General features: G+C 42.0%; 1 protein-coding gene across 1 annotated transcript in view; it reads right to left on the bottom strand.

Moving 5' to 3' along the window:
- Window positions 1–26,747, bottom strand: part of camkmt (calmodulin-lysine N-methyltransferase) — a 112,863-nt gene that overhangs the window by 22,035 nt on the left and 64,081 nt on the right. The window contains exons 4-6 of the mRNA XM_030105903.1: window positions 7,653–7,713; window positions 6,093–6,144; window positions 2,910–2,973 (exon numbers count right to left, since the gene is read on the bottom strand). Coding sequence (XP_029961763.1) covers window positions 2,910–2,973; window positions 6,093–6,144; window positions 7,653–7,713 — 177 coding nt within the window. The remainder of the gene's footprint in view (window positions 1–2,909; window positions 2,974–6,092; window positions 6,145–7,652; window positions 7,714–26,747) is intronic.

Genomic DNA, 26,747 nt, shown 5'->3' with positions numbered 1-26,747 from the left:
CACACCACTGTACGAGTGTGTTATGCATGGGGATGACGGGCCGAAGAGCGGAGCAGCTTACAGTAATCTCATCACCAGCACACCACTAGGGGAGAGGTCAGTACAAGCACAAACACATACACCAGTTAAAAGCATGCACACACACGCACGCACACACACACACACACACACACACACACACACACACACACACACACACACACACACACATACACACACACACACACACACGCGCGCGCACACGAATAAAAGTGGAAAAGTGAGTGGGAGAGGACGCGGGAGAGATTTGAGTATTATTGAACATTAAAGTGGAAGAATATTTGCTCCCATCACTTGAAGTAGACAAGTAGCAGCCAATGACATGCATCAATCATTCTTAATGGAACATTTCAATTGATTTTCAACATGAGTATTCAAGGTCACAGCAACAGACTCTCGGCTCTCCGTGGTGTGTATTTGTGTGTGTGTGCGTGTTTCTACACTACAAATGAGGTCAACAACTTCTGAGGAAAGAGGGAAAATCTGTTCTCTCTGTGCCTCTAAATGTCGTGTGTTCATAACGTCTTTCTCGCATATCTTCTCATCTGTTTCAGTGTATAAAACCGGAGCGTATCGCAGCCCGCTATCTCTTTCCATTGTAACGCTACACGCACAATAAGGCCATGCAAGATAAACAGCGGCCATTAGCAGGAGGCGAGGACCAGCAGCTTCCACAGCAGGAGGAAATACCACACAGTGTCTGCGGAGTGTGTGAATGGGGCCAATTTGGCAGAGCCAGAACAAATTATGTCTTTCTCAAACCTCCCTTTTCTTTCTGTGTGTGTTCGATCCATTCCCGCTATGATTTCACTTACAATTCTCTCTATGTGTTTGTTCTGTGAAACAAAGCGCTCGGTCAATGGTGCATTGTTTGTGTGCCCAAGTGTGTGTTTGCGTGGCTCCATAATGTTATTGTTTGGTCTTATTGTGATCAGTAAAGGAGCATTGTAGCCAGCTGAGAGAGAGATATTGTAAGCAGAGCTAAATATGGAAGTGCCATATCGGTCAATGGGGAAGAAATGTGTATTTATATTTCCTGCTTTTGTGAAACAGCTGTACCAAGTCAGAGCGTCTGTTTTTTTTTTTTTGTTTTTTTGTTTTTTTGGCCTGCGTAGTTTTTCTCAGTGAATAAATCCAGGAAGAGAAAAAAAATGACAAGAATGTTAAAGTGGGAGATGGATGATGAGAGAGAGAAAACAAGGGGCCACAAAGGCGATCAGACAGGGAGAAGCGAATAACGGGTAGCAAAGAAGAGTAAAGGTTTCAAAGTGACAGAGCTGATCAATAACCCACTCAAACAACAAATGGCGGCACACACACGCAAAAAAAAAAAAACAAAAAAAAAAACCCTCACCTAAAGATTTGTCCTAAAAACTTAATTATAGGCCTAAACCTTAACCACGCACAAGAACGTTTTAAGCAAACCTTGATTGTTCCTTCTTGTTGCCTCTAAAATGCTCATCAAGCCCTAACCCTAGCCTTAGCATTAGATGAAGTCTCAGGCAAAATCTGACAGGATGGCAATTACTGTGCTCTTAACTTGGCATTGTGGGCAGCTGGGATTGGTAGATGCCACGTTGAGCACTAGTGCTGGGTATTTGTCACTGTGGGTGCCCCATCTCCGCTTTTGGCTGAAGATAAAAGAGGTGGACGGCTATTCTTCCACACACTCCAGTCCAATCGCAATCTGATTTTACAAGTGCGTGAAGGTTGCAACACTTAGTCTACTTTCTGCTTTTGCGATGCCACTTAGGAAAGTCACTGTAGGGTGACGAGAACAATAAATCAGACAAAGGATGAGTCCTGATCGCACATTTCGGAGGGGATTTTCTTTTTCTTTTAACAATAGCACTGGTTTTGATGTTAATTCAGCAACAGCTGACACGATAATATGTGGCCAAGCAGATTAAACCACTGGCGGCACAGGCTAGAAATTAGTGCCGTCAAGTCAAAACAAGAAAGATTTCTGTTTTGGAGACGTTTTCATGAACTCATAAAACCAACCTGAGTTCATCCATTCAAACACTTTTACGCCACAAATGTGTTCAACTATCAAACCAACACATATAACTAAGTTTAACAGATGAGTTTAGTACACTTTAAAACTGACTTGCGTCAGCTTGTCGGATCTCTTTGTATATAAAGTTCAGAAAGGATGACCCAAAAATTCACATCATCCTGATACAAAAAGCCAAAAAGACATTTTCAAGGAACACAAGGTTTAACAAGGAACACAACTTTTTGTTTAACCTGCATCACCATGTTTTAAGACTTTTAAAGTATAAAAGAAAGAAAATTCAACAAATTTATACAACTTCACTCAGTTTATTCACCTTTTCCACAAATCTTAAGCTGGAATATCCTTCAAAAGACTGCAACAGTGTATTCAGACAAATCTGTGGCATCGTCTAAAGTCCTGCTTTTCAAATTGCTTGAAACTAAAACAGTGGCTGAAATGATGAAAGACCGTTAATGACAAGCATTCAACCAGAAAGTCATTCAGGCACCAGAGAACCAGACGTACATATGGAAAGAAACGTGAAAAAGAAGAATGAGTTTCCAAAAACCGAATACAAATTCAGAGCTTTCATGAGTGAGGTCTTAGATTTTAATTAAACTCTCTTCCGTATTGTGTAATTTGTCGCGTGTTGATTTAACACGTCACATAAATGACGCCACATCTGATTTCTATCAAAGGGAACGCACAATCAAACAAACCGTCTACTTCAAACACGGGAAAGACAAAAATAAAAAAAAATATTCAGAGAAACACATCCATATGCACGCAGATAAGTAAAAAATGTGAGCGAGAGCGGCGCGGCAGAGATGGGGAGATAGAAAGAGGAGCAGAGAGGACGATGAAAGGATACTCTGAATGGACTTCTCATTCCCATCTGATAGCAGGACTTCCTTCACGTCAGCACAAATGGCAACCTGAGAGACAGGAAAGAGACGGAGAAATGAAACAACACAGAACAAAAGAACTAAGCCAAAAGCACTCTTAGATGGGGCAAACATCTGAAAACACACACACACACACACGCGCGCGCACACACACACACACACACACACACACAATAATGACATAACCATATCTACAAAGCTTCACTCTTGGCAGCCCAGCCCGCCCCGCCCTTTCTCTCCATTGCTCCCTCTCCTCTCTGCCATTTCCCTCTCTATCTTCACCCCATTTTTATGTCTGCATTATTTTAATCATTCAATCAAATCAGTCAATACTTTTATCATTGTGGCTAGCGGTGGGGGCTGCTATCTTGCTATCACTCTGTTCAGTAATTGCATTGTGACAGGGGATGATGGCAAGCGCAGAGCCTTTTCATTTGACGCTGGGTGTTTATCAGGCCGAGCCATCACTCCGTTCGCCGCTGTCACTCTGCACTCGGCTCGCCAGGCCTGCCTGATGCCCTTCATATAACTTTGCGGCGCAGACTGAGAGAGAGAGAGAGAGAGAGAGAGAGAGAGAGAGGGAGGGAGACGGGAGAATGGAGAGCGAGCTCCGGCGCCGCGTCCCCGTGCGACGGAGATGTAGATAGGGAGGTGTGTGCTTTACTATAACCTCATCTTTTCACGTTCCCTTTTCTTTTTTTATATCAGCAAGTGTGTGTCAGTCTGTCAATTTCTGTTAAAGCATGTGGTGTGTGTGTGTGTGAGAGAGTGCAAGTAGCTATTTCACATAGAAAGTATATTATATCAAATGGAAAGTGTTTTAACTTTTTTTTTTTTTTTTGAATAAAAAAAATGACACACACATGGTGCTACAAATGAAGCGCACATGTTCACACCCCAAAGGGGGTGTGTGAGCCGGTCAGCGAGTCCTGCAAGTCCCACCATCTGCTCAGCGCGAGGCCGGGGCCTTCAGGCTGGAGAGAGATCGTCCAGCTGAAAGCTGAAGAGCCCAATCCGACCGTCCATTAGCAGCACCGTGTCGCCTGCTATCACAACACCAGGTTACACACTCGTCGGTCATTAATACAAACCCGACCACACGCACTACTGTACGCGCTTGTGGCAGAAGCACCAGAGGACTCGGTCTTCTCGCCGCTGCCGTTTTATTCCATCGAGTGAAACTAAAATACAGTCGATTACCTGGAATTGTCTCCTCGTTCAGCGACGGGAAGGCAACATCTGCTAATTAGCACAAAGCACAAATTACAGCTGAGAACTGTTTGGCCGCAAACCAAAATATCCTGCAAATTGAAATTTTGACCTGATGACTGAACAGGAGGGTCTGTACCAAATGAATGTGGGATTCATTCAATCCAGACATTCAAATCCAAGCCAGAGTAGGAGATACAACTGTAAATGAAATTCTGAACCAAATTTTGCACAAAGTAGCAGAGTCTTTGTGGACGTAAGAACAAATCGTGAAGCGAGAGGGAGAAAGTACAAGTTTAATGCTTAATAATATACTAACCTGAAGAGCTATGAAGAGGAAAATGAACTTTAAAGCATTCATGAGGGACATTTCTTACAGTGAGGAAAGGCTTGAATGCTAATTATGCATGAAAATGAATAAAGTTACACAAAAATCCACAAATAGGCTTTAGTCCTGTAACTCATTTGCATTATTCAGTTAGGCTTACCCTAACAGTGTGTATAAAGCTGTAATAAAGTGTTATGACTGCATTATGGGGGGTCAGTTTAAAGACTCATTCAATATTTAAAGTCAAATCAGTTATTTGTGGGAAGATGCTCTCAAGCAGAGGTAAACATCCAGATCATTCCTGGACCACCTTAAAAAAAACCCACAAAGCATCTAAAAGTTAGGTGTCTCAAAGAAAGAAATAAAAGTGTGACATTTGACATAATTCAGAGTTATTGATGAAGATAAAGTGGTTCAAACATCTGCTCAGCTGTTTGCATCAGATCTGTGCTTCGTTTGGCAGAACAGGCCAATGGACATCATGCAGGTTTTAATGAGAAAACACAAATGAAAAATCTCATATTCACATTTTAAAATACAGCATATTGTGCAAATCATCATAATATTTTAAATTCTTGAAATGCTGGTAAAACAAAAGAACGCTGCTAAATGCAAGCAAGACGTCAAGATTTGATAACGGTGTGAAATAATTCATAGCATGAACTATGAGAATAAATAGAGGAAACTGTGAAGAAAGAGTAACAACTAAAGCAACATTTCCTGAACATTTCAATAGAAAAGCCTGGGAAAAAAGGCAGTAAATGTGGTGTCAGTGACGGATGAAGGAGGGAGGAGGAGAAAGAGTGTGAGAAGGAAGGATTCCATCTCAAGCCACCAATGTCAAAACATGGTGTATCGACTGCCAAGAGATAAAGCTGGGCTTTCTCACACACACACACCACATACACACACACCACACACACACACACAGGATGAGGATGGCATCTAACAGATCGATGGGACACTGACGCCTGCTATGTGGAGGGGCCCTTAAGACCCCGGCTAATAAACCCTATGGCTGACAGCTTGCAGTATGTCTGAGGGCTGAGTGTTTGTATGGGAGCGAATCACACCACTGAGCATTTAAGGCCTCTGCCTGCTCGTATAGGTGCTGCTGCTTGAGCTGCGCCAGTGTGTATGTATTTGCAGGGAAGCATAAAAGAAGCCAACGTGAATATTTTAAGTGAGAACGATTCAAACAATCTCAAGAACCTTCAAGCTTAACAGATAAAATCATCGTATTTGGTGTTTGTGGTGCATTAAACTGATAAACAAGAATACTGAATACACTGGAAGGCAGGTTACACTCTCCTATGGTAAACCCTTACACACACTTATTCGAGTCTGGTTCAGCTCAGGTGAGAATCACCACATTTCTCAACTGCTAATTATTAACCAGCGGCATTACCTCACTGAAGTTTGCCTTTTAAAAAAACGTGAAAAAAGCCTGATGTTATGTAGACATACGGCCTCACATGAAGTGTGAGCGACAGTGCTTGGATAGGTACGGATACGACGCGGGCCTGCTGTGTGTGTATTGATCGGCGAGGGTTAGTTTCATTAGAGCCGAAGTCATTTCTCCCGCAGACGCCGCAGTGTGTGTTTCACTTACCATGAGCCCACCAAGACAAGTCATCCCTCCCCCTAACTCGCACACTGCACCCCTGAGAGAGAGAGAGAGAGGGAGAGAGAGATGCTGAGCACAACCGAGCAGTTAAGTCCACTCGCACACATCCACACACAAACACGCACACACATACTGTACAGGAGATGTGCACGGAAGTATATACACACTCACACACACACACATAGTAAGCACAGCAGGGTAAGAAATATCAATTCAACCATCAACCTGAAAGCTGAATACTGAACATTGAGAAGCGCAAGCTCAATCAGCAGGAAATCTGTGAACACACACACACACACACACACACACACACTCCTGTAGCCTGCATGCTCATTCAACCCTTCCCTCCATCCTCTTCCTCCTTTCATCTCTCCTACCCCTCCATCCGTGCCCCTGTCCTCTTTCATCCCTCCCCGCCTCCCTCCCTCTCTCGCTGACCTTCACTGCGCTGCTCTGATCAATACCCCTCTCTTCCTCGCCTCCCGCCTCTTGAATGTTAAAACAGGAAATCAAAGGGTGACGTTCCACCTTGAGTGGAAATCAAAAGTGCCCGGGTGCTTTTCAGCCCCGTGCCACGGGGCAGGCCGACGCTCGGCGGACGGGAGCGGAGGAAAGAGCAGCGCGGCGCGGCACAGAGCGGCACGCATCCACGCGAGGGCCGGGCCCTTACAGCAGGCCCCGGCCACATTTACATGAGAGATCTCCAGGAAAGCAGACAGGTCTGGAGCCTGCGTCTTCCAGCGTTCGGTTCAGGCATCGTGCATAAATGTTTGGACAAACCTGACCTTCATCTCCTCGGCTAACTACACTCATCAACCTCCACTCGAATTTCGTCACATCTCCCAACTGTGTGCTTGCAAATCCACATCCCGACTGGCGTTTGTGTCCGTTACGCTGAGAGAAACGACAAGTTTTCCGCAAACTAACTTCACCAACTTCAAGTACTGTACTGGCAAAAAGTAGATTAAAATGTAAATTTGATGGGGATGCAGAAGAAATGATATGTTCTGGTGTAATATATGTGCTTCTATTTCAAAAAGGATGTTGCCATGTTACCTTCCTGCTAGCAATTTGTGTTTTCAATTTTCTCCTTAATTGTACTGAGGAGGAAAAGTGTTTTTAAAGTGAATTTTCGAGCCCTTCTGTGCCGTAGTTTCACTGACTGTCAGTGCAACAAATGTAATGCTTCCAATAAGCTGGCGCAGAAGACATGATGGCCCTCTTCCTGTTTTGTATCATGAAGCAATTTCCTATCATTCAGTGATGAAAAAAAAAATATGGTTAAAAGCAGGTCATTATACAGCACCAAACCAACATTTGTCTGATTGTCTCATTTGTTTACAATAGCAACTGTATTCCATTGTCTGAAAGGTAAATGTTGTGTTTATGTCAAATTGATGGAGAAAATGAAAGAAGTGTAAATTGTCCTACGTTTACGGAAACTCATATGGAGACAATAAAGCGCCGTGACGTATCGAAAGGACAGAAGTTGAGATGCGACATTGAAACATGCAGCCGTTTCTCGCGTCGATGGGAAAAACTCACTTGAACGTGTGACGTCTCTGCAGGCAGTAATGCGCCATCACCTCCTCGGACGGCCACACACCTGAAACGGAGAGACACCGGCGGCGGGTTAGTCACTTACAAAGTCACACCGACGCCACATTCCAGGAACAGATCTCCGTTTCCAAGGCGTGTGTATCTGGGAAATCTGGCGCGGCAAAACCGCTTTGATCCCGCCGTATAAACATCAAAAACCGTTAATATTGACATAAAACCCCGGCGAAGACAATGAGTGTTCAGTGAAACATGATTGGATGCATTGTGTCATCCAGTCTGTGTTCATTCGCTTCTCTTGTGGTTTCCACCTTGCCTGTGATCCAAGGCTTCTCTGTCTGTCGGTTCGTCTGTCTCTTCTAAATCCTTGCAACACACTCTCATTGGGCACCGTGTACACAACTCTGTGTGTGTCTGTGTGTGTGTGTGAGTCTGTGTGTGTGTGTGTGTGTGTGTGTGTGAGTGTGTGACAGGGGGGTCCGGTGGGTGATAATCACAGCGTGCAGGCCTGTCTGGCTTATCACCTACTGTCAGCCCCTCTCCTTCTGCCGTGCATGTAACACACACTAAAATACGCACACTTGCATGCTGTGTGCAGCCCCCCCAACACACACACACACACACACACACACACACACACACACATCACCAACACCACTCTCTCTTTCTCTGTGCACACTCATATACACTCACAGACAAACGAACACATCTTGGCAGTAGAAGAAGTAAACATTCATTTGAATAAAACTTCAGCGTTTTGCTTCTGGCTTTGAACAAGAAGGTTCGCCTTGGCTCAGTCTGTGTGTGTGTGTGTGTGTGTGTGTGTGTGTGTGTGTGCGCGCACACATGCATGCGTGTGTGTGTGTGTGTTTATATGAAGGAGTTGTTGGGGGAATAAAAAAAATAAGAGAGAATGAGGGGATATAGAATGAGTTGGAGAAGGCAAGCAAGCGAGGGAGACAGAGATAGAAAATGAGCGAGGTAACGAGAGAAAAAAAAAAGCGGAGGGAGGGTGAGAGGAGGAGAGAAAAGGTGGTAGTCGATATAATAAGCGGCTTACAGGCGGTCTCTCTTCACCTCATGGGGCAGACATCACTGCTCTCTCACTCTCCCTCTCTGTGCGGACCTCTCTCTCTCACTCGCTCTCTTTCCTCCTTGCTTCGGTCCGCCAAGATTAGCTCAAGCAAGCAGGATTTAATAATGCCTATTGATAAAATGTCCAAATATTCCTTTTCCCCATTAGAAAAAAAAAAAAAAAAAAAAAAAACCCACACATACACACTTTCTACATCTCGGCCCGACAGCGCACACACACACACACACACACGCACACACACAATGACAGCCTGAGTAGCTAAACTGTGTGTCAAGACATGTAGGGCTGAAATACGGTGACATTTTAAATTCCTTCTGTTATTCGCCTTCAGCCGGGAGCTTGTCACGCGCCGCGGAAAACTTTATATTGTCAAGTGCACAGCGGTCAGGGCGGCGGCGCACGGCGTCAAAGAGCAACGCAGGAATCCGTCTCAGCTTGTTGTGTTCATTATGCATGTAATTGTTTTAGGGTTTTTTTGTGACATTTTCTGAATTTAAAGGTCAGAGCTGATCTCATTCTATTCTTATCAACAAATACCAGCCCTTTTAAAGTTTCTGTGGCGTTTCTCTTTTGTGCTGAATGCATAAAAACGAGGCGAGAGCAGCAAGTTTTTAATGAAACGCGAGTAAACACCGAATTCACAGGTGACAGATTTCACTTCATATAGGTTTAACAGTAGCAGAGGAATGCACGGGAACATATATACAGAAATTAAAGCATTGAAAAGGTGCACTTGTGACAAAATGAGGAATATAGAACAGACCCAGCAGTGTCCTTCAAAGATGACAAAAATACACTGTGCGTTTGCTATTGTATACGTCTTTCAACTGCATCCTGTGTCTTCTTCCAGCTGAGATCCCCTCCCCTTCTGATTGTGTGTTCACATAAAACATAATGGAAACAGAGCGCAAACCTTTGCCCTGCACAATGACAATTCAGACCGACCCCCTCCGCCTCCCCCGGCCCATCAACACATGACACTTGACATCCGGGGTCAAGCAGAACATCTTGGGCAGATGAACAGTAGAGGGTAGTAATGCAGCACTGAACAGGGTGCGAAGGAAACCGAGGGGGCCTTCACGCTCACTCACTCTTCCCTTCTGTTTGGTTTAATTCTCAGCTGATGATTTCACATGAGGTGCACAAGGACATTTTCCTCCAGGGGTGTGTTTAAGATATTGTAGATCAGAGGTCGATATGGAGCAATGCACAAGAAAACTATTCAAAAGTTCTTATTCTGTTTCTGTCCTCTCACGTCTTGACATCTGGTTCATGCTTCTTTATATGACACTGTGAGTGTGTGTGTGTGTGCAAACAAATGCATGACTGTGAGCGAGAGCAAGACGGCGCTAAGTAAAAAAAAAGCTTTGGAAAGCATACGTGAATCTGATGGTTAATCCCAAACTTCAATAACATTAATAGCCAGGGGTGAAAAGAACAAGTGTGTGTGTGTCGGTGTGATGTGTCTGTGCTTTGGTGCTTGCATGTGTGATAAGTACGCAGTGTGTGTGTGTGTCTGTTCTGTGTGTGTGCCTCCGAGGTCGAGGTGCACTGTAGGAAATGAAGGGATCAAGAGTAGAGAGCAGATTACTCTTCCTGAGGATAATGAAATTATTTCTCACCTTCAATTACTAGATGAGGAAAGAAGCAGTGTGTGAGTGTGTGTGTGTGGGTGTGTGTGTGTGTGTGTGTGTGCGAGCTTAATATAGTTATCAGTGCCCGGAGCTAAAGCTTGTCAATACTGTTAGCCTGAAAACTGTATAAGTGGCTGCAGCACGATGTGCCAGAAACACTGAATTCACGTCTGATTCAGGACTGTCAACGGAGGAAAACTTTAAAAACACAACCTACACTTAGTTCACAGCACAGACATTTGAGGATTTAACCGACGAGGCTTTCAAGCTAATTCAATCATACAATCTCTCAGTCAAAATGATCTGACTACTGTGTGACGTGGTCCACAAAGTTGTTTCATATGCTCGACTTTCTGTGCAACGCGTTGATCTCGTTCTTCTTTACCGTGTGTTTGAAATAAAGCTTTAAAAAAATCTCTGTAATTCCTTACGTTAATGTAGAGCGTTAACACTCCTGAAGACCCGCTCAGCCAATCAGGCTTCTCGTTCACAGCTAAGTCCGCTATATAATGCCAACGTGCCACTACGGCTCGCTGACCTGCCGCTGACCCTGGGAACTCCACAACTTATGGCGGCACTAATCTGGCCTCAGTAGCCGTCGGTAATCACATGCACAGGGCTGGAATTAGCCATATATCCCTCCGTTTTCTTTGTGTAACTTATCCAGGTTTGCCCCCGCGGTGTCCGCAGGCTAAAGAGAAGTAACCGGGTGAACCAGAGTACTTCTATTCCTGACCAGGTCTTCGAGGTGGATCTCGGGCCGTCCCCAATCTCAAACAGCAGGAGTGGAATTAGCTGGAGGCCTGTTTGAAACGTCTGAAGGGGATCCAGGTGCCACTGCACTATCTCAGTCGCTAAGCCAAACTAAGTTAACAGTACTCGGGGCCAGGCTCTCGCTCATTTCTCAGTACCAAGAATTAATTAAACGGAGCCTCAACACTTTCATTTAAAAGATAACGAGATCTGCATAAGTTGTGCTGACAGCAATATCGATTCTTGCTTTTCAGACCGTTTCAGCGCTGACAAAGTTCAAACACTCTTTCCGTGTCGTCTGAATGTTAAGAGACAGTCGCCCTGTAGGCCTGAGAAACCCCAGACTGTCTGTGAAGCCTCTGCTTTTACCTTTTACCTCCACAAAGTCATTTCAGCTGCTGTGCTTGCTCTACGGCGCGATGCCAGCTGCTGTATTTTCAGCAACACTTTGAGATATGAGACACTTGTCAACAATTTTCCTTAATAAACAGGAATTTAGCTCAGTTTCTTTTTTTTTTTTTATTTCCCACGGAAATAAAGTGTCTGTTTTCCCATTTCGTTCGTCGGCCTTTGTCAGGTCTCCTGCTGAGGACAGAATGCCGCTATATAGTGCAATTGAGAGGACAGCGTGGGTAAATGAAGAGATGGAGAAGGAGCAGGAGGGAGAAGGAGACGATCACAGCGAAGATGGATGGAAACGGTGGCGTGTTGGAGGAGGAGGTGGAGAGTAAAAGAGCAGCAAGCAGGATATTCAGGGTAGAAATAAGAGAAACGGGGGTGAGAGGAGAAACAACGCGGGGATTGAGGAGGTGGAGGCAAAACGATGATAAAGTAGGGATGAAGAAGCAGAGGTGGAGGGTTCAAGATGGGGTTAAGTGGGCCATGAGGTTACTTTTCACAGAAACACACCTCGAAACGCACTGCAGAGTGTGCACATGTGATACACACAAACACACACACAGCATCCCGGTTCTCCCCGCCCCCCCCAAGGCCCAGTGTGTCTTCAGGCTCTGTGGCTCTCTGGTGGTGATCCGTCTCCACATTAAGCGAGGCCTCAGATAATTCCTAAGCCTCCTCCATGGCCGATCCAATAAGGGATAAGGCTCTCGGCTGGCCATGATCAACTGACAATCTGTCCTCTCACACGGCTACTTTAGTGGAGGCCGGGATTACCCCAGCCAGCCCAGACAGGGTACACACACTTTATAAGAGCACGCAGCAGTGTGCGCGAGTGTGTGTGTGTGTACTGTATGTGTTTGCATGGGGTGTGTGTGTGTGTCAAGTAAGAGGCAAATTGAAATGTATGTGCTGAAGCTAAGTGGGTGAGCATTTGTTAGTATTTGTTTATGGATGATGTATAAATGATGCATGCAGGAGCTGCTGCATCCGGTTTGTGCTTCAGAAGATAGTCGAGGGGCTAAAACGCAACGCAGCGCTACTGTACTGAACAAGAGGCTGTTTTTCCTGAAGGGGAACACGTTCACACACCGCACTGTGCCGTAAATATAAATTAATGTAAGCGTCATGATGAAAACAACACAGAGAATAGTCCAAAGTACGTTAATCTTAAAGCATATTCTCATTTGACCAGGTAAGAGACATTAATGGACATTTATTCTCAACACTTCATCCACTGAATTTCACCATCAGGTTAATTATTTGTTCACTTTTATCTCGTGAACTTGATTATACAGCCTTTAAAATGTTTGAATAGTCAGACATTTTTGACTTAAAGGTGCATTAAGGAGTTTTACAACCTTAAAAATACTTATTTTCCACCATAAATATGTTACACATTTTTAATGATGTGTACAATGTGCCCTGACATATTCATTACAAGTACCTCTAACAGCGCTAAATTGTCACTTGAAGGTTGCAGTGCCGGTCCGGCACCAGAATTTTTTTGGGGGAGAATTTGAAAGGAATGACGTAGTGCGCACTCCGGCTGGTTAGGTTTTGTTATGTCCGCCATTACTCCACCAGATGCTTAGTGAGCAACAACTGAGCAGGAGCTTCCAGAAAGTAAGAACAGACTGGCTTCTAGCACTGCCACAGCTCCAGCACAGACTCCACCAGGTAAAAGAAACTTAAATCCTACTTGAGCGCTTCTAAACGAGCGAAGACGGAGTTCCCCTCTTCCGTGCACGCGAGCCACAGGGACAAGTTTTTCACTAAGCTGCATTACGCCCAAGGCCTGTAGGGGGCGCTGTTTTGCATAAAACGTGCAAACTCCTTAAGGCACGTGCATTAAGGAGTTTGCACGTTTTATGCAAAACAGCGGCTATGGAATGAAATCCCTATCAAAATTCAAGAGCATTTTAAATTGATTTGAGAGCAGCATTGATCGATTTCATTCTCGGATTTCATGATATTGTCTCTCAGAACTCTGCTCTCGCGCTCAAATTTGCTCTGCGCGTGCTCAAACTGTGTCCTCGCGCTCGGTTACGACGCTGCTCGCGCAGATTTTGTGCGCTCGCACTCAAACTCCTCCTCTTGCTCTCACGGAACTTGTGCTCACGGATCTCTGCTCTGCTCTCGGATTTTTCGTGTACCAACGCTGTCAACCAATAGAAAGCCGGCTCGCTCTGACCAATCAGATTATCCCTGTTTGTATACGGGTGCGTTCGCTGTTTCTGAGGAGCGTCGCATACGGGCGGACACCCTTTCAACGGGTTTTATTCACTTCCTCCCTCCGGGGCTGTAATAAATGTGATTTCTTTTAATTTTTTACCACTGTTGGAATAAATATCATGCAATACATACAACAGCGTCCAAGCTTCTCATTACAATGGCTGTATTGTATAATAATAGCCGCATCGAACACTGCTCTTTGAGGTGTGCTGGTGGAGAAAACAATGTCACCATCCTGAAGGGACGAGGTACCTTTTGTCAGTTTGATTTTCTGTTAAATTGACATAATCACATTCCAATAAACGGGCCAAATTCAACTCGTTTTCCCGTCCTGACTGACAAAATGGATTTTCCGCTCATTTCCCGTTTGACAGGTGGGCGGGGCTTACGCCGCTCTCAAAGTAAAGCTGTTCTTAGCACAGCGGCAAATGTCTGACTGCTGCTCCAGCCTGCTGTCAGGACTGTAAATAACTCATAAAAGTTGTATTAGTGTTACACGAAGAAGCTCACTCTGTGCTTTGCTGCTCTTTGGTTCTCATTGTTAGACGCTAAACTGCATTTTTTCGACTCCCGACTAAATGAAAGTAGTTAAAAAAATGACCAGCAGGGGTCGCCCTGTATTGCTCTCCTCATCATCTGTGATCAGTGGAGAAACACAGTGGAGTTATCCAGATTGTTGTTATATTATTTTCATGTTTTTACCTTGTAAGTATCATAAAACCAGGACACATGCAGGCTCCAATACACATGTCAAACAGTACTTCTGACAGAGACGCATTATAATTTATTTCCACATATGACATGAACACTGAAACTGGAGCCATTACAGTCAGAATGGTCTTATCATTGTTGCTGTTGTACAGCATGGGTTTATTTATTGTTTGCATGTTTTTAATCACGTAAACATTCAACAAATCAATAAATTCTCTGTTTTCTCTCACTCCTTTGGCGTATTAGTTGCGTGCGAAAGGAGTTTAACTCCTTCTCTACAATCTTATTGTACACTGTGTAAATTCGGAGGGATGAGGAGAGCAATACAGGGCGACCCCTGCTGGTCATTTTTTAACTACTTTCATTTAGTCGGGAGTCGAAAAAATGCAGTTTAGCGTCTAACAATGAGAACCAAAGAGCAGCAAAGCACAGAGTGAGCTTCTTCGTGTAACACTAATACAACTTTTATGAGTTATTTACAGTCCTGACAGCAGGCTGGAGCAGCAGTCAGACATTTGCCGCTGTGCTAAGAACAGCTTTACTTTGAGAGCGGCGTAAGCCCCGCCCACCTGTCAAACGGGAAATGAGCGGAAAATCCATTTTGTCAGTCAGGACGGGAAAACGAGTTGAATTTGGCCCGTTTATTGGAATGTGATTATGTCAATTTAACAGAAAATCAAACTGACAAAAGGTACCTCGTCCCTTCAGGATGGTGACATTGTTTTCTCCACCAGCACACCTCAAAGAGCAGTGTTCGATGCGGCTATTATTATACAATACAGCCATTGTAATGAGAAGCTTGGACGCTGTTGTATGTATTGCATGATATTTATTCCAACAGTGATAAAATTTTTTTAAAGAAATCACATTTATTACAGCCCCGGAGGGAGGAAGTGAATAAAACCCGTTGAAAGGGTGTCCGCCCGTATGCGACGCTCCTCAGAAACAGCGAACGCACCCGTATACAAACAGGGATAACATACTCAGTCATCAAAATGTCTCAAGACATCTTAAGATGTCTTAATAACCAAAATCAAGACGTCTCCAGACATTTTTGTACATCAAGACATCTGAAGACATCTTAAGACAAAAATTTGAAGATGTCTTAAGACATGCCAAAGCAGAATGTGAGATGCACCCAGACAGATTTTTGTGTCTTGAAGACACTGAGTGTCTTGAGACATCTTAGGACATATTTCCTTTGTCTTAAGACATTCACATCTTAAGATGGCTTCAGACATGGTATGTGTGTCTCAAAGACATGGTCAAGCTGTCTCGTTTCAACTGGAGTATTATGATGATAATATTATGATAATGGTCTTTTTATTTTTTACTGTAAAATCTGAGATAACATTGTTGGAGTGTTAAATGGTCATTAATTATTTTTCAATATATATTTTGAATTATTTTTAATTTCCCAGAGAGCTCTGCGTAATGGGATCAATAAGGTAAAAACAAATAATAACTTAAGTTAAAATTGTAAAACATTGCTTCAGAGGATTTTTTGTGATTTTTTTTTTTTATGTAACAAATATTTGAAACACCTTTTCAACAGAAGATGAACATACAGGTGAGAACAACAGGAGGTGAAATTAAATTTACAAAATGTTTATTTAATAAATTACTGAATTAAATAAATATCACAGAAAAATATCATAGAACTCAAATTTAAATACACTACAAGACAATTTCAATGATCTATGCAACAATATGTAACAAAGAATATAATATTTTATTATTTAATTGAATAAATATGAATTTAAATGAATTAGGGAATGCAATGAACAATTCCATCAAAACACAATCAGACAAATTCAGAACATCGCAACATTAAATTAAAATGCATTTCAAGCTTGAACACAAACAAACATACAGACACACGCACACTAGGCACTGCACATGTCCTGCACTGCCTGCATGGCCTTGGCATTGGGGTTCTTTCCCTCCTTTAGGGCTTTGAGCCAAGCCTGCAGGTATGTTTTTACAGTTTCTCTGCAGGACTCATTTAGTTCTCTCCCATTGCCAAGGAGGTGGGCAAAGGCCAGGTTTGTGCCCCTCGCCACCAAGCGCTCCACATCAGCCTCAGTGCTCTCCATTTTGATTTTCTTTGCTGCCCGCCTCCGCAGTTCAAGAAACATGGTGTATCTGCAATTTTAAAGAAATACTGCTGTTTAAAATGGGAATGAATTTACAGGAAATATTCTGTAATATTTTACAGATTTCCAATAAAACAATATGCTAGTATTTTAATAGATGTTAACAGTAGTTTTAGGTTTTATGCTTAAAGGTGCTGTAGGCAGGATTCAGCATCTCCGCAAGATGGCGATTTGACCCATCAAAGATGGCCATTTGAAACCCAGCACAGTCAATCCTGTCCTGTTTCCTCTGACATCACGCCCTTATGCAAGTTAAGCCCCTCCCACAAGAACGTGCGACGAATGCCCCTCGACCAATCACGGTTAGAGCCTTGGGGCTCTTCTGATTGGTCAAAGATACCTGGAGCTGTGGAGATTCCTTTTCAGCTCAGAATAGAGACAGATGGAAACGCTGCGTCCTCGTTGTAGTACAATTATGCTACACCCCTAAAGGATTATCAATGGATACTCTAACATTTAATCCAAAGAAAATACAGAAAAATTAGCATTGATTAGCAAAATCCTGCCTACAGCACCTTTAAAATTACAGATAATTGTAATTTATGATGATCTAAATATTCTGGGTTTTTTTTTTTCATAAAAAATTGTTGTAATTCTACATCATTAACTGTAATTTTACATAAATTTTTCTATTTTTTTTTCAGTATCATCCGTAATACAATGCAACAACTGTAAATCAACAGACACTAGCAGTAATTTAAATATTGACCTTTAGAATTACATGTAATCACTAATTATAATACATTATTATTGTTTTTTAAATGTAATTTGACACTTACTGATCATATTAAATGTGAATATACATAAAATATAATGTCATTTTACAGATCTTCCTTGATAATGTTAATGAAGAAATGTATGTAAAATTACAGAAATTTGCAGTGTGCTCCATAAAATTGCAGGTCATTAATTGAGTTAAGGTGATTTTATTTTATTATTTTTTTTGAGTTAATGAGTAGTTTCTGTGCAACACCAAAGTAATTTAGTGTACATTACTGTAAAAATACAATCTAAAATATACTATATTACAAAAAGTGCACTTTAATTAATGTAACAGAAATTATTCTGATTCTTGCAGATTTTTGCTATTCATAAACAATAAAACATTTGTAAGCTTACAGATTTAGGGAGTAATTTAAGTTTTCAACATTTATATGGAACACAATGATTTCCACTGCAATTTTGTGGGATTTTTTTTTTGTTTTTACAGAATTTGTGAGTTTTATCAAATGACTAATTACCTTTAATATACAAAACCCAAAACCAGTAAAGTTGTTACGCTGTGTAAATCGTAAATAAAAACAGAATACAATAATTTGCAAATCCTTTTCAACTTATATTCAATTGAATTCACTGCAAAGACACACTAAACATTCAAACTGAGAAACTTTATTTTCTTTTGCAGAGATTAACATGAAGAGTATCTGACTTTTTATGTTTTTGGCATCGTATGTATGTTTTGTGGGCATTTATCAGCTATAATATATTCTATTTTAATGAATTTTGACTTTAAAAATCTACTCTGTATCACTAAACTACAGACAATAACTGTAAAAATACAATTATTTACTATAATTTTACAGTATCCATCTGAAAACTTTACTGCCAGGGCTTTCACTGTAGTTTTACATTTTTTTTTTTTTTTTTTTAAAGTGCATGTATTGACAGTACAGTAAAATCTGCAGTCCGTTTGTTACATCCATAAGGGTACAGTAAGATGAGTAAATTCTAAATATTGTGCAAACAGAGCTTCGAAACTAGGCTACAGGACCTATGGATCAATACCATGTTATTGACCTTTCTTACCGGTAATTAATGAACCATTTGTTCACCGTCTTCATCTGAAGCCCCCTCACCAACAGCTCTGACTTCTCCTCAGTGGAGGGGTATCTTTTCCGAAGAAAGAGAGCCTTGCTCTTCTCCAATGCCCTCTTCTGCCCCCCTTCATTGCCTGGAAAAACAAAATAAGTTTGACCAATTTTAAAAACCATACACTCTCCTGCATTACTAAGAGACAACATAATTGCTGGGATAGATAGAAGGACAGGGATGTAATGGAGGTGGACTATGAGATCTTGATCATAGAGAAGACATGGGCTTCTGGGAGATGGTGAGCTCCAGGAACAAACTAAATCAATCAATCAATCAATCCTCCCTCCTCAATACTTCCCTGTTTGTGGCTGGTTACACGTCCCAAACTTGGAGTAATTGTGCCTTACTGAGGGAGAGGAGATAGCTGTGTACCGTATATAATTTACTTAGTCACTGTATGGAGCTCATGCAACCCCACTTGAAAAAAAACCGAACTATTCCCTTAAGGTTGTGTGCCAGGTCTTGTCGTGATAGTGGAGCTGCCAATGGTGAGAGCTACAGGCATATATTATTTTATTTATTTATTTATTTTTTTACTTACTTGTCATCCTATTTGGAGTCATGAGGTGGCATGGGCATGAACATGCCACACAGGGACAGCATGCCTCATTTTCTTGTTCAGCTGACCCTGTGGTGCAAAATCAAAGACATCAGTCTATAGCTATGAACGCATATCGATTTCATTTACACAATTAAAGCACATCTCATAGTATCCTTGCCTCCTCACCTACTTTTCAACCTCCAGCGTGAAAAAAACATACCCAAAATGAAAAGGTTATATCTTCACAAATACAAGGGCTATTTGATGCTGTAAGTAGGCAATGTTCTATAATTTATTTTACAAAAATATTGTTCAAAATAGCTCCCTAACCCCCTTCCACTGTCATCATGGTAAGTACACAAAGGCTAATTTTCCATTTTTGGGTGAACTATCTCTTTAAGAACATAGTGAATGAGGCTCAATGTGTATCATTCAACTATATTTATGATGTGTAGGCTCCTGTGTAAACTCCATGCATAGGCCACTGTAAATATACAGTACAATGCACATATTCGAGCCACTGCACACAGGGCTACTGTATAAAACCAGTCATTTAACATTTGAACCATCCCACCCACCAGTTTACTTAGATATAGAACAATTTTTATTTGTCTTGTAATGTAGCATTCATACGCTACTGCTGCAAATATGGTACAATAACACTGAAATGCAATTGTACCCTTTCGGTTGGACTTATACAATTGTCTATGTATATGATGATAAAGTTAATCTATGTCTATTACTCACTCACCTCGAACAACTCTCCCTCTGTTGGTGCCAAATCTTGACAGATTTGGCACCAGGATTTGTCCTCTCCTCTCCTTTCCTCTCCTCCTGCCTTCTCCATCTAAATCACAAAGATTTTAAAGGAGTAAAGCAGGCTGGCATTATCATATTTTACTATTTTGTATGGCAGTAAAGTCTGCTCTGGTTCAGTAAGAAAAGCAAGCATTATTCTACCAAAGATGGCCAACTGTCACCCTTGATACAGCCTAGTAAACGTTGGATACATGTACACTGATGTTAGCTAGCTGGCCAATAACCAAATAATATAACTTTATAATCGAAAGGGGCATTTAGTTCATTTTTCATCAAACACCGTACACTGACCGTTTGGCTATACATATTACTAACCTTGATTTTCGCCTTCACTGCTTGATGTTAAATTTCCCAGTCTGGACAGAGGCATTTTCACTACTGTGTTTTAAAGCTCACTCTCCTAGCAAACAGCGATTGCTTCGCGGGCTTTTGCGCTTCAGCTCGCGCTCAACAGGGGTTGGAAAAGACGGCGCGTGCCAACTCGTACGCGTCAGTGAAGCGCACATCAAGCCCAACTGTAACAGTGTTGCAGCAGCCTGACGCTATCGTGTGTACTTCGTCTTACAAATGTTGCGAATTCGCTCCAACAACGTCAGCCCTCATCCCATGAGAGTCAGGGAAGATGCAGAAGGTAAGTTGTATCTATCTGTCTATCTATCTAACTATCTTATTTAGTTATGAGGCAAGCAGATTCTACGAAATATTTGGATGTCTTCAGATGTCTTAAGACAAGTAAGCGTTAGCATCTTACCTTAAAACAAAGTAGTGTATTGGACTGGCGAAGCCCACACACGCACCGTCACATCATTTGATGAGATGAAGCTCCTCTTTACCGCTGCTGAAGGGCGGGTTTGCAGGATGAGTGCGTGGCAGGTCACCTGTGACATTAGCCTCAACGGTGAGACCAGCTGTCGGATCACGGAAATCCGCTATTTGTCCTTTTACACTTTTTTTCCTCTTTTGATTTCGCATGACTTTTTCTTTCCAAATGCAACATTGTGTATCTAGAAAAGACCATATAATATGTAACATGTAAAGTTTCCCAAAGGCACGGTAAGTAAAATCTTTTTTACGGTCAGCCTGACAGTCATACATTTTGCAGTGTTTTTGCGCAGGAGCACACCGACAGGTTGTTTTTCTGTAATCTAATATATTAGAAATTAAGATAAATAAACAAAAGCATTAAGTCAAGAGGATCAGCAATCCTTTTAATGCCTCATGTCTGCTTTATTAATGCCTCAAATCAGGTTTTAAAATTTATTTAACTTTTTACAGTGCGCATTTGCGCATCGTCACCTCTCACACACACTCCGCGCACTCATTTCCCTGATAAACACGCACACACAGACCAACACACACAAAATAGTTGTATTATTAACCGTCAATAATAATCAAGAACATTAAAATTAGTAAAATAAGTCTCCCCAGCTGTGCATCAGGACGGACACCTTCCCACACGGTCATTCCTCACCCTGCTCTTTTGATTCTGGGACTGCAGGCTTGACAGGACAACGGTATTTATTAAGAAAATATGTTCGTTCTAAAATTAATTTCTGGAAACGAGAAACACATGGTTTGCTGTACTTTGATGGAGGATATAATATTTTACCTGAATCTGTAATTGGCACCTGGAGACACTGCAGTGCTCCTGCTGTCAACTGTCCTGTTCACTGTTGTTGAGATTTATTACATTAATCTATTTATTTTTTACACCATTTTATGTTATTATTATTTAGTTGTAAACTGACAGTAGCCTACAGTAATTCTCTATACCTGGAGGTGACGCGTGAGCGCTTCCATGCGCCGCTGCAGGTTTTGCTGGACTGGACAGCAGCTGGAGGTCGGTCGGGTATTTTTGGGGCAGGATTACATTGTTTTCGCTATTTGGTCCGCAGCTGTTCTGACTCTGATTCAGGACTTTCCTCCTCTTCACTCCAGTCAAGATCGCTGATGTCCGACACGTCTCCGCCATCCGATTCCCCCTCACTGACCTCCTGTATCATTGCTAAAGCTTCTTCCACCTTCATTATGCCTCTTTTTATTGTCTTTCTTTTAGGATTTGGCTGATATTTTTTTGGCCGTCTGTCCGGTTGTCTGCTGTCAGAGCTAGCTCCCTGTTCAGATGCGCGCATGAACCAAAACAAATCAGTCCAGAAAAAAAGCCCCGCAAAGTGCGTGTTTTTTTTTTTTTTTTTTTTTTTTTTTTTTGCCTTTGGAGGTATAAATGCTTTGTAATATTATGTGTGTCATTGTTAGGACCTTATTTGCTTCAGAAAAACATACAAGTAACTAACAACTAATTTAGGAGCGGACAGGGGAATTATTTTTTAACAAATTTATTTCAATTATAAAAACCCAAAGGGTCTGTCAGACCATCTTGGCTGTTCTGGGGTTATCACTGATGTCCAGCCAGCTGGTGAAGTCCCCCATCGCTCCTGGCATCCCAGTGTCCAGGCTGTCAGCTCTGAGCACCATATTTCCCCCTAAAAAGGTGCACCACATTATAAGGTGCACTGTTGGATTTTGAGAGTTAGAGGCTTTCATGTGTGCCTTATAGAGCGGAAAATACGGTAGACTATCTTTCATAATTGTTGATGGAGAAAATAGAAAGCCTTTTTATTACTCACAGACTGCTTTGCTTTTGTGCCTCCTCATTGCGCACTTCAGAGGCACAAAAGCAAAGCAGTCTGTGAGCAATAAAAAGGCTTTCTATTTTCTCCATCAACAATTATGAAAGATAGTCTACCGTATTTTCCGCTCTATAAGGCACACATGAAAGCCTCTAACTCTCAAAATCCAACAGTGCACCTTATAATGTGGTGCACCTTTTTAGGGGGAAATATGGTGCCCAGAGCTGACAGCCTGGACACTGGGATGCCAGGAGCGATGGGGGACTTCACCAGCTGGCTGGACATCAGTGATAACCCCAGAACAGACTATCTTTCATAATTGTTGATGGAGAAAATAGAAAGCCTTTTTATTGCTCACAGACTGCTTTGCTTTTGTGCCTCTGAAGTGCGCAGTGAGGAGGACTCTGATGAGGACAATGAGATGCATGACTATGCCAATGAAGAGGATGCAGATGAAGACATGCCCCATCCAGAAGAAGACATCATGGACACTGAGGAAGCTCCTGAGCCAGAAGATGATGCTGAAAATGAAATGGTAGGCTAATAATCAGACGTGTGGACTGGAGTCACAACTTACAATTTTGATACATTGTGATAATGCATGGCTTTTTACTGTATGCGGTCTTTGGACTGTGCAATCGATGGTTACACTACTCACAAAATTAGTATATGATAAGAAAATAGCACAACAATGCATGATTTCCACATTAATTATTGCTGAAATGTTTATTGAGAGATGTGTCATATGCTTTTGTATGCTTGCTTATACCTTGCCTCTGCAGGTGGATCTATATCCATTCAGTTCCTTCACTGAGGCAGCCCTGAGCCTGTTTTTTGAAACCTCTGGCATTTCAGAGAGTAATTTCTCCAGTTTACTAGAAATCCTGTCACACGACAGTTTCAAGAAGGAGGATGTACCACCAAATGTCAGTGTTTTCAAGGTAGGCAAAGCAAAGTTAGATACCAGGGCGTTTTAGCATCAGCTTTACATTGGGCACTCACATAGGGTCCCGTCAATGACTGCAAGTAAAAAAATAGGCCCTTTTTAAGATACTGTATTCATGTAATTTGACTGTTTTCCCCATTTCAGAAAATCAGGAAAACCCTACCAATGGTGCCTATTAGTGTTCATGGTGATGAGTCTCATTTCTTCCACTTTGATATGGAGAAGGCAGTTGACAACATCTTAAAAAACAATATGCACATGGCCAAAATGACATTTGTGCCAGTGACTGACTGCCACAGGGATGCCTTCAATTCAAGGCTCTTTCATCAGAGCAAGCTCTTTTGCATACAGTCTGTCAAGACAAATGTGGGCAAGGTAATTTCTAACTTTTTAAAAAGCCCTCATCCAAATGAGATGCAGGTCATCATCTTATGTATGCTTATTTACTATTTTTTTCCAGGTAACTGCACTTGACGTCATCAGCATTAACACCAACCGGAGAGCACAACTTGCAAGAGTAGAGTCCATTGCTTTTGATAGCTCTAAAAGGAACCTGGTCCTCAGGTGCAGGCTGCTGTTCCGTGGCCTGGAGATGAGAAATCATCAGCACTATCACCATATAACACCAGTTAAAGAACAAATTTTCATCTCTGATGCCATTGAGTCCATTACACTAAATGCTGTGGTGAGAAAAATGCCACAGATCCAACAGTACACTGGCCACTACTTGTACAGCCACCACTCTGCCACAGCTTTTGCAGAGCCAAGCAGCAGGTTCATCAGAGATGCTTCAACTCTCCCTCCTCACTGCAGTGAGGGACAACAACAACGAGACCTCCCCACAGGTACAGTAGAACTTTTTATGGTCAGTGAATAATATGGATAACATGTTCAATCAAAAGAGTAAGACTGATGTAACTAAGATGAATATGCCTAATTGTTGTTTTCTTTAAGGAGTACCAGTGCTCCCGCTGTACATCCATTTGTATTTTGATGGGTTTGGGCTGTACAGGCGGAAGTACCATTCCACCAATGGGATGTACTTTTCCCTGGGTAATTTGCCTCGTTCTGAGGGGGCAAAAAGGCAACACATGGGAATCATAGGCCTCGGAGAACCAGGTAGCATAGTCACTATATTTAGATAGTTAATTGTTTAAATCATGGCATTAATATAGGATTTGATACAGTTTATCTTATTTCCAAATCAGGAACATCGTTTCAGCAGTGTATGGATGCCATTACACCATACATAAAGAAACTGCAGGAAGGTTACTATGCTGACTGCCCTTACTATGGGGGTGAGGTGTTTGTTTGTGGAGGAATTGGTGAGATCAATGCAGACATGCCCCAGGCAAACCACTGTGCTAACTGTTTGTCATCCACTGCAAACAAAAGGTTAGATTCATTATTACTTCACAAGCTATTTGATTTTATTGCTTTTTTGTGCAAAATATTAAAGATGTATTCCTAATCCCTCATACTGTGCCCTCTCTTAGATGTAGATTTTGCACGGTTGACAAGGCCGACCTCTTCAGTCCACTGGTTGCCAGTGAAGCACCCCGCAGGACAAAGGCTAACACAAACAACATTATCACTGCCATGTCTGAAATGGGTGTTGTGGAGAGAAAACAACATGAAACAGAGACTGGGACTCTGTATAGCCCAAACAACCAGCTGTTCTCCGATAGCATTGTTGTTGAACCACACATTCAGGTAATTGTTTTAATGTATCTGTAGCCACAAAGAAGCTCCGAGCAACCATCCTAATGGACTGAACATGTCCTGCTCTACCTTGCGTTGAAAGGATTGAAATAGTAAGCATGTGTGACAGAAACCATTTAAAAATAATACAACAGTTTGCCTTGTATTTTGTTTCAGACAAGGATCGATCACTTCCACCTCGATGCTCTTGGTGTTGGAAGATTACAAATAAGTCTCATTTGGGGCAACATGAAGACACAAGTCCAACAGTTCATTAGTGATCTCATTGTTGCAATTGAGAGACCTCATTGGCTCAAGCAGGTAATAAAGTTATATAGATATCCATTGCATTTACTCACTGACAGTCCAGCCAAAGATGATGCTTCTGCATGTTCATTTTAAATAGATATATTCCTAATAGCTTTTTGTGCTATGCGTAGATGACATCAATTACACAACACATTATTCTTTCAGCTCCCAGATCTTCACCACTTGGCATGTGCCACTGGCTGTGAGGTGCTCCATCTTATTCAAATGTGGACCATAGTGACAAGAGATGTTTTGTGTTGCCCTGAGGCATTTACAGCAGCCTCTGCTGAATACATAGGCCACAACAACTGCCGCCTTGTCACCAAAGCCAACATCTTGCTGAGTGGCTACTTGTCTTCAGTTCGATCAGCAAGTCTAACTGACGAGGAGGCAAGGCAACTCCAGGTTCAGATATGTGACCATCACAGACTATTTGAGAGGGTAATTTTGTACAACCATGTTATTTTTTCTTCAATGCTACTGTATGTTTAGACATTTACAAACTTTTTGTTTTGTTAAGATATGGAAGGCAGAGGTGGCAAACCGGGCCAACATCCATTGTGGCTATCATACTTGGGAGCAAATAGATATGCTGGGCCACCCCATGATTGGTGACTGCAACCGCTTTGAGCGATACCACCACAGGATCAAGGATATGGGTAAGTAAATTTCCTAGACATTTTATTTGCTAGGCCCCACAGATGCTTGAAGCTCACTGTTTTGATATGCATGTTGTACTTCAGTTATCGCTCACAAGAATGGCGTCAGTATCGAGAAAACAATGGTGAAGAGGGTTGCAGTGCTGGATGCCCTTTGCACATTGTCAACACCAAATGATGAAGAAGCAGACAATGCTTGTGTCCATGGGCTTCCAGGCTACGCCCCTGTTTACAGGCCATCAGGATCAGTCACACTGATATCTGCTGCTGAACTTCAACAAAGACGTGGGCTTGGTAGGATAATCTATTTCAAAATATATTACTAAAATATATTACTGAAATAACTATATTGCTTGTTAACCCCTTGGGTCTCTGGGTTTCGCTATATTTAAGTGAGAGAAAACATTTTTGGTGAGGAAACTTGATCAGGGTTCCCACACATCCTGGAGAACCTTGAAAATCTTAAAAATTATTGGCCAATTTTCCAGTTATGAAAAACCTATGGAAAATGAAGAAAAAAGTAAAATGTCAATGAAAAACTTGAATTGTCCTGGAAAATTATTTGTCTTCCTTCTACCTTGTTAGTGAACAAATTTAAACAGAAGAAACAAAATAAAAATGTACT

Source organism: Salarias fasciatus, chromosome 13 (assembly GCF_902148845.1).
Source record: "Salarias fasciatus chromosome 13, fSalaFa1.1, whole genome shotgun sequence".
Classification (NCBI taxonomy): domain Eukaryota; kingdom Metazoa; phylum Chordata; class Actinopteri; order Blenniiformes; family Blenniidae; genus Salarias; species Salarias fasciatus.
Note: the sequence above shows the minus strand (reverse complement) of the source record. Positions and strands in the feature narration are given on the sequence as shown.